The 8,730-nt window shown below is 35.3% G+C and overlaps 2 protein-coding genes across 2 annotated transcripts in view; both read left to right on the top strand.

Annotated features, from left to right (window-relative positions):
• Nucleotides 1-892: 892 nt before the first annotated feature.
• LOC111785910 (enhancer of rudimentary homolog) lies at nucleotides 893-3,789 on the top strand. Its single transcript, XM_023666272.1, has 4 exons — nucleotides 893-1,000; nucleotides 1,767-1,860; nucleotides 2,740-2,860; nucleotides 3,429-3,789. Exons 1-4 carry the CDS (start codon nucleotides 998-1,000, stop codon nucleotides 3,517-3,519), a joined length of 309 nt encoding a protein of 102 aa, XP_023522040.1. The 5' UTR covers nucleotides 893-997; the 3' UTR covers nucleotides 3,520-3,789.
• Nucleotides 3,790-4,810: 1,021 nt separating this feature from the next.
• The window catches only part of LOC111785909 (protein RRC1-like), a 6,314-nt gene continuing 2,394 nt past the window's right edge, over nucleotides 4,811-8,730 (top strand). Inside the window, exons 1-4 of the mRNA XM_023666271.1 lie at nucleotides 4,811-5,033; nucleotides 5,599-5,687; nucleotides 5,769-5,904; nucleotides 6,070-6,115. Of these exons, the coding sequence (XP_023522039.1) occupies nucleotides 5,613-5,687; nucleotides 5,769-5,904; nucleotides 6,070-6,115 (257 nt within the window). The 5' untranslated portion in view covers nucleotides 4,811-5,033; nucleotides 5,599-5,612. The remainder of the gene's footprint in view (nucleotides 5,034-5,598; nucleotides 5,688-5,768; nucleotides 5,905-6,069; nucleotides 6,116-8,730) is intronic.

The raw sequence follows: 8,730 nt of genomic DNA, 5'->3' as shown, positions 1-8,730 counted from the left end.
GCTCCGGCGGTTGCTCCCTCGAGTGGCGCTGCAAGTTTGAAGGTCGGGGTTTTGGCTGTCGTGGTGGGGATTTTGGGAGCTCATATGATTTAGGGTTTGATTTGTTTCCGATGTAACAGACATTCTATATGTTGTTTCAAATTCGAAGAAATATATTGATTTATTATGATTTTTTAAAAGAATAACGAGTAATTTCCATCTCGACTCATAAGCGTATGTGTGGTAAAATTTAGAGATCACTCTCCTATAGTTCCTACGATCCGATCGGGATTGGTAGAGGTTCCAGTAGTCTTGCAATTTTGTTCCTTTCAATCTTGTCTTGTGGGCAGATAAGACATGTTTTTGTGAGTTGTGTCACTTCGTCCTAAAGGTTCGGCCAGTAATACACTTTTCAGGAGGGCATAAGCTCTCTGACATCGGGACAATTGTTGTTCCACTGTCACAATAGTACGATTGTGACATGGGGCGAAATTAAAAAATTAAAGTAAAAATTTATATAACTAATTAAAAGGTTATTTTTAAGATATATATAATTTTTTTTTAATGTAAATCATTTATACTTGTTATATAAATAAATAAATAAATAAATTTAATTGTTAATAATAATTATTAATAATTTATCACAACTATAAATAATTTATTTTAAAATAATTATTAAGATAGATTATTAAATAAACTAAAAATTTTAAAATGGAAGGCATATGCAATATATTTATTTAAATTGATTATTAAAAATTAATTAATTTAAACATCATTGTTAAAAATAATTACAAGACAAATGTAAATATTATTTATTTATTATATGAAATTAGATGATTTATTTAATGGTGAAAAATTAGGGATTCTTTGGAATCTTCGTTACGGTCATCGATTGACTTGAGTTGCGATGGTTAATTTCTACGCGCTACTCATTGTCGGTCGTTATTGCCTTCGCTCTCGCGCGCGTCTCTCTCTCTCTCCCACACACCCTGTGAGCTGAGGTTCACTTCCGCTTCCAATGGTGATTTTTACAAGCTTTTGATGTCTCTCTTTCTCGTTTGCTATTTGCTTCATCGTTTTTCATTCTTTAATTTCACGCTTCCGAGACGAATTTGCAGTATCGACTTATTTCAATCGTGTTAGGGTTTCTATATCGATCTGAAAGTCGTCACGATTTATGAGATTTTTGAAGTGTTCATCGTGTTACTATGTTTTATCTCTTCAATGACTTGTCAATTAGTCACTGTAACTGTGTATTCATCGGTCTGGTTAGTCTTCTCCCTACAAAAGTTTTAAGGGATAGGGATTTTTGAGTGATCATAAGGTACACTGAAAACGATAGAGTTTCGTATATTTTGGTAATGTTGTGCAAATAATGATTGTTTTTGAACTTGATACCTTTAAACTGAAAAAGTGGAATGATTACTTGGCGCTTTAGCATATGTTTGATGTAAAGAATGTTATATTGTGTGTTGTTTTGAAATATTGTTGGTTGTTCTTGCTTAAGTTTAAATTACAACGAAACATGAACACAGAGATGATGGTTCTTGATTCCCGTCTTAGCAAGAAGGTCTTTTCATTACTTAATATGAACATGAATCTCTTGTTTGTGTAGAGATATCATGAACATTATGTTATCTTGAAAAACTTCTTTAATCTTTTGTAGTTCTATGTTTTAAGTTCTTTCCCTTCGTGTTTTAGACAAGTCAGTGATTTTCTGATGAGTTACATCCACATTTTTTGTTTAATTTGTAACGAATTATATTCTTTATCTCCTTTTCATTCAGGCCAACAAGCATACCATCCTTCTTATGCAAACATCTCACAACAGATCAACTAGGACTTTTATGGATTATGATTCAATAAGTCAATCTATGGACGGTATGATTTATCATTGTATTAAAGTTTATTTATCACCTACTTTTGTCGTCGGTAGCAAGTTTAATCACCTGTCGAACTGATCAAAAGATCTTAATATTGTCGAGGTAAAGAAAATGCAGGGTGTGGGAATAAACAATTGAAGGTCTTGGCTTCTAAAAAGCTGATGTAGAAAGTAGAATATCATTATATGATTTTGAAGGCTTGCCATACCTTTCATCGACTGGTTGGTTAGTTTCATTAAAATGTTTATATTTTAAAAAGCTTTGCAGGTTTATTGATTTAGTAAGAGTCGAAATAGTTTCGTGTGATGGCATCCAAAGGATAATTTGAACTTATTACATACGAGGCTTTCATCTCGTCTGCGTGTCTTGTGACGGTTAGGACCTTTTCATGCATGTTTAGATTATACACCTTTCAATCTATATTCACTTAACTTTCGAGTTCAAACTTTGAACTTCAAAGCTAATATTAAATTCATCCACCGATGTGAGATCCCACATTGGTTGGGGAGGAGAATGAAACACCCTTTAAGGGTGTGGAAACTTCTCCCTAGCAGACCCATTTTAAAGACCTTGAGGGGAAGCCCGAAAGGGAAAGCCCAAAGAGGACAATATTTGCTAGCGGTGGCTTGGGCCGTTACAACCTATCTTTAATGATGGTATGGAAAATTATATAGAAGTCAAAGTTATACCCTTAGAGCATCATGAGAGGCCTGGGTGTCGTTTTACCTGTTATTTCTAATAACTCAAACTCATCATCTTCTTAATTGTTAGTATCTCGGCTGCTAGCTTGCCTGCTTATAATCTAATCGGTGTATCCCTTTCTTTTTAAAAATTTTAAATTATTGAATTTTCTGTTATACCTTTTGATCTGGTACAGGTATATGTGGCCTATACGAAAGGAAACTTAAGGACTTAAATCCGGCCATCAGAAATATCACTTATGACATTGCGGATCTCTACAATTTTATCGATGGCCTCACTGATATGAGCGCACTAGTGTATGCTGCCTTCACTTTATCACTTTTTTCCCCTTCCCCCCTACTCAAGAATAAAAATTGAACTTTTCGGGCTGTTGGAAGAACAACAGTTTTGCCCACAATCTTCAAAATGTTCTTTCTTTTATAGAATTTTTTATGTAGGAATCATGAGCTGTTTAGTTTTACCCTATAGAAATCCTCTTATTTTGATGTTGGTTTTTACTTGTTCTTCTTTCAACTTAATCGAAAAGTAATTACAACAAAAATAACTATTAGGACATAGTCATATATTCATCACTAGGGTCCATGCTTGCATTGTCATAAAAACAGATTAAACAGGAATGTCAAAAGATATTTGGTAGAACAAAAAGAACTTGTCCGTCCAAGAGTTATTTTAGGTCTTAATCACTGATGAACTGAATGTCAGGCACTTGGTAGTTTAGATGGCCTTAAATGGAAGGAGTCATGTTTTATTGCACATGCATCGATCCATAAGCGTTGTAGGCTAACTCATGAATCGATATTCTCTAAAGCATGTCGATCTATCTATGTTGGATTTGAAGTTACAATATCTGATTTGATTTCACAGATTCGAGCATTCAATTCAGGGATATTTGCCTTATGATCGGCAGTGGATTAAACAAAAGATCTTTCAACATCTGAAGAAACTAGCACATTGAGACAGTTATAGACTACTGCATTTGTTCTCAATGACATTCTAAACTTCTGCATCATATGGAGTTAAAAAGGCACTTGTATGAAGAGTAAAAATTTATCTCGTCTTATCTGCCCTCGTTACGATCCCGGGTTTGCTATTACACGGGAATCCATACCTTCTATGCATGCATCTGTATCTAGAAAATATGTGTCCTGTTTTTCTCATCTTTCACTGAAAGTATCTGTTATGATCCATGAGGTTGTTGGCTGTTGCAGGGTGCAAGTTTTTTTTACCATCTTTGCAGGCTTCTATGGTTTGGGAAGATGCAGAACCTTGATTGATCCTCCTCACAGTCTAGTTAGTAGGAAAATCATTTGATATCATATAACATGATTTGGTTTTTACTTGAAGAATTTTACCATTTTCTTTCTTTTCTGAATTGTTCTTTAGAAGCAATTCGTAGAATAAAACTAAACAAAACAAAAGGATTATAAGTTTAATTTGTTGACTTATCTTAAATATTTTCGTTTCCTTCTAAAAAGTGTAACAACTTAAGCTCATTGTTTTTTTTGGGTTTTCTCTTTCGGGCTTCTCTTTGTTTTTTAAATGTGTCTGTTAGGGAGAGGTTTACACATCTTTATAAAGTATACTTCACTTTCCTCAATTGATGTGGTATTTCACAATCTACTACTTTCAGGGCTCAGCGTCCTTTTGGGCACTTGTTTCTCTCTTCAATCGATGTGGGATCTTAAAATCCACCCCCTTTGGAGTTAGCGTCCTCGCTGGCACATCGCTCGATGTCTGGCTCGTTCCCCTCTCCATCAGACGTGGGATCTCACACTAAGATTGAAATCAAATCACAAAAAACGTTAAAGTTGTATCAACATAAAACATTTTTTTGGTCATTAACTTAGATTAAACCTTAATTCGATAACCCTCTTTGACTTAAGTGTATCTCTATGTCAACGTGTTAATTTCTAAACTTTAAATAAAAAATTTTAAAATTGAAATAAATACGTTGACGATACAAGAAGTAAGCATGCAAGTAAATCTAATACTAACTTTTTTAACGATAAATTTGAACCTCCGACATTTTTGTCAAGATATATTATATTTTTATTAGTTTATTTATTTATTTATTATTCATTTTTTAAAATTAATGTTTATTGAGCATACTGGCAACAAAAAAACATAGAGGTGCCAAACAAAGCTGAATTTAAAAAAAAAAAAATGATGGTCAATGACAGTGTCACGTAATTTGTGTCCGTATAAAATGGTGAAAAACTGGGTGACCGACGAATGAGAGACGTACCGTCACTCTACAACTTCTAACCAGCGGTAACATTAGTTATTTTTCCCGGGTTGCTCTGCTTCTGCTCCTGCACTGAAACTTTAATCTGATTCTTTCCTTTTTCCCTCCGCCCCTCCTCTCGTTACCGCGCCACCGTTCCCACCGGAAACATCTTCTAACCTCCTCAGCTCGTCCTTTTACACTGCTGGAACCCTAGCTCTGATTTCCTCGTTTCCATTCCCGTTGTAAGTTGTCTTGATTCTATCTGTTGGACCAATTGTACTATGTGCTTCGTTGCGTAATCCACTCCCTTTTTTGGTGCTTTTTCAAGCGAGTTGGTTTTCGTGTCGGTGTTTAGCTTTCTTGGATGTTTCCGTCTCTGGCTTATGGTTCGAGTATTGGTTTATGTTTGATTTTCAATTTGTCAATCTTAGGTTGCGGATTTTGATGGTTCTGTTTTCGATTAGTGTGATTTTTTAGGTGAACGCGCTTTGCTGCTGTTTGTTTATGGTTCACTGACTGAAAACCAAGACCGTGTCTTTCTAGGAAAGTTGAATTATAAAGGGATGAAATGTGTTTGGCTTTGGTCGTCTTAGTTTGTGCTCCGTTGTGAAATTTCGTGGCTACTTTGTTTTGAGGCTAAAAGTTGTAAGAGCGTTAATCAAAGCATGTTGGGCTGTTCTGAGCTTTGTTAGTTTGCAATTCCACTTCCTTAGTTGTCTGGATAGTTATGTTCAGTGATTTATGAATTAAGGTTCGAGTTTTGACTACGGTTTTTCGATTGCCCTGACGTTTATGAATGCTGTCTAGAAATTGATGCAAACATGAGTTCATTTTCCATCACTCGGAAAAAGACTCCTTTCCAGAAACACAGAGAGGAGGAAGAGGCAAAGAAGAAGGTATTTGGTCTAAACTTGCTTAGTGGATTACACTATTTGAGTTTTATTGACTAGTCATAGTAATTTTATCTCGTTTTGTAGAGAGAGGAGGACGAAACTGCTCGATTGTATGCGGAATTCGTGGAGTCATTTCAAGGAGATAATGCGCCCGGGTCTAAGACTTTTGTTCGTGGAGGAACTATTAACCCCAATGAGAAATTGAAGAGCGAATCCGAGGGTTAGTGCCACCACAAGTCTTTTCAATGCACCTGTTAATTACTGATAAAGCTTTTAAATTCATAATTCTGTTTATATCAGCAATGTGGATAAATAGATAGTTTTCTATTATTTTGGGGACACATTAATAAAAGTCTGGGCCTTTTTATTCATTCGCGGATGGCAGGTGAAAAGTCCAAAGATGGGGTATCTGTTCCAAAGAAGGGAAGTAGGTAAAGAAATGCTTTTGATTAACAATATTCTTGCTATTTTGATGAGGCAAAATCTGTTGGAAATTTATAATCTTTAATGCGACAATGATAATGAGGTTACACAGAATAGACGATAATAGATACAACTAGAGGACACTTCCCTGATGTTTTTTAGTTATGCAACTAAGCACATTATCCACATCCTTACTATTTCAACTATGGGAAAGAATTAGAGAACCATCATGACATGTCATTGCCCTGAAAGTTCTTTTTTCCCTTTTTCGTACTATGATCGTGTGTTGCAGTGAATTACACAAATACTTGCTAGTCAGTGGTGAATTCAGATTCTTAAGTTCAGCTAGCTCCTGTAATAGATAGTACTTTTTGATTTAAAAATTGCTACCTATTTTCCTATTACGTATATTCATATTTCTGAGTGCAACAGTCGGTCTAGCATTGCAATCTATGTATTTTTCTTCCCGAAGAACACATGCTCATGTACACACAAATAAAAAGGAAAAAGAAGATCATTGTACTCTCTTTTGTAGTTTAAGTTCAATGCATGTGTACTTTTCTGCAGATTTTACCCTAGCACATAGCCAATCCTTGCGATATAAGGCTAAATAGAATCAGTGTAGTTTTGGCTGCTACTATTAGCATGAGTTCTGAAAAGGGATCTATAATTGTAAAATTTAGATAGTTTTTCTGTAAGTATATATATTTGGAATTATTTTATTCTGAGAGTTGGAAATTACTGTCTTATAAAGAGGTTTTGTACTACTTTTTCTCAAGGATAATTCAAATTTCAATGCAAGTATTTGCCACTGCACCACATGCTTATTCGTAAGGAAGATTTTTAAATTGTTCTAAGAATAGAGGGATTTAAATTCATTTTATGTAATTAAGGATTTGAGGATCATTTGATATTAAAATGAAGACCAAATCTTTTCATCTAACATAGACTAGAAATTGAAATCAACACCTGAAAATTCATCGCGATAGGAAGGACTTTTGTAATCTCCATTAGACTTTTGTAAATTTCATTAAATGAAAAGAGACTAATGCTCAAAGGATACAAACTCCATAAGGAAGTGAAACAAGAACAAAGAAGGACAAAGGAAAAATAAAAGCATTCCAACATATGCCTGTATTCTGTAATGGGGAAGAAGCTGTCAGATACCAAGATAACGATCTCATTGAGAAAACACCAGAAAGTCTTAAAAGAAAAGACTGAGGAGTACCGAGACCCAGTCAAGATCATGCAAAATGTCCAACAAGCCAAAACATTCAAAACTACACCCCATCAAGCTGCACCAAGCTTTGAGCCAGAAGAAAATAACATCGAGAAATCAAATTGACGAAGTGCACTAATTCCTTTTGCACGTGACTCCCTGAAAAATCCTTCAGCCCCAATAAAGGAAGCCTTGGTCTATTAAGAACCATTCTACAAACTTCACAACGAATCATGGCTTGTAAAGAACTGCAAGTGGCCTTTTTTCTTCTTGCGCTATAACCCTGGCTTCTCTAGATAAATGGATTTTAATTCGCAAAAATTGGGGAAATATGCCAACTTTGTTACCCATCATTTCATATATAAAGGACATTTCTTCTGATGTAAAGATACCAGTGTTGTTACTTCTCTATTTGGCAGCTTTGACATTACAAAACTCTAGCGGATGCTTGTCATAATAGTCCATATTAACTCCCTGATTTATTGAGATCCTCACCATGCCAGGCCTTTTCTCCTTCTTTGGCATGATAAAATCTCAGAGTTCCAAAAGAAGGGTAAAATTTTCTACGGGAGCACTCCCATGGCAGAAAAGAATAAATGAAGATTCATATCTTGGCCATCCACGTCCCAAAAAATATTGAGAAGGATACAGTACTCTTGATGGACATCTTCGTTGAATTCTTTCTGCCGTATTGAGACTACAAAATTCACACAAACGCTTTTAATCTTTTGGATTTATCTTCCCATATTGTAGAGCATAAATTCCTCCATAGAAACTTTTTGTTATCATTTAACTTAAAGATTGTAGACCACCTTCCGAGCGAGCTCACGTAGCCAAGTTCAAATGTGGCAAAGCTGTCATGGGTTAGGTTGAGTTCACCGCCTAGCTAAATGCACCAATCATTTTTTGAGATAACTCAGGACAATGGTTGTTGGAAAGGTGAATCCATTGGCATAGAGCCACATCTAGTGGTCTTGGCATATTCATCCCCTAGTACAGCTATGACCAATGCTCTTGCATATAGCATATTCAATGTGCCTTTGGACTAAAGATAAACCTTACCAACTTCTTTGTTTTAGACATTTATGTGGAAGGAGAAAGAGCCAAGGGTGGTGAAATTTTTAGGATATGCGCCTAGCAGGCCATCACATGATCGGTGACACATTTGGTAGCGTTATTACCTTTTTAGCTCTCTCACAGTGTAAATTGAATGTCCCCTTTCATAATTATAGTTTATCTACGCTCTCGACCAATTGGAAAAGTTTTTTGTAATCCTTAGGATAGGGTTTTCTTTTGGGGAATAGCATGTTGGCCTGGTTTACATGACTTTCTATAAGTTGGGGCTTCTTTCCCCACTCTTTTTTGTAAATTTCATCTCATCAATGGTATCTTTGTTTTTTTAAA

This window comes from Cucurbita pepo, unplaced genomic scaffold (genome assembly GCF_002806865.2).
Source record: "Cucurbita pepo subsp. pepo cultivar mu-cu-16 unplaced genomic scaffold, ASM280686v2 Cp4.1_scaffold000824, whole genome shotgun sequence".
Classification (NCBI taxonomy): Eukaryota; Viridiplantae; Streptophyta; class Magnoliopsida; order Cucurbitales; family Cucurbitaceae; genus Cucurbita; species Cucurbita pepo.
The sequence above is the reverse complement of the archived record's forward strand: the minus strand, read 5'-3'. Positions and strand labels throughout refer to the sequence as shown.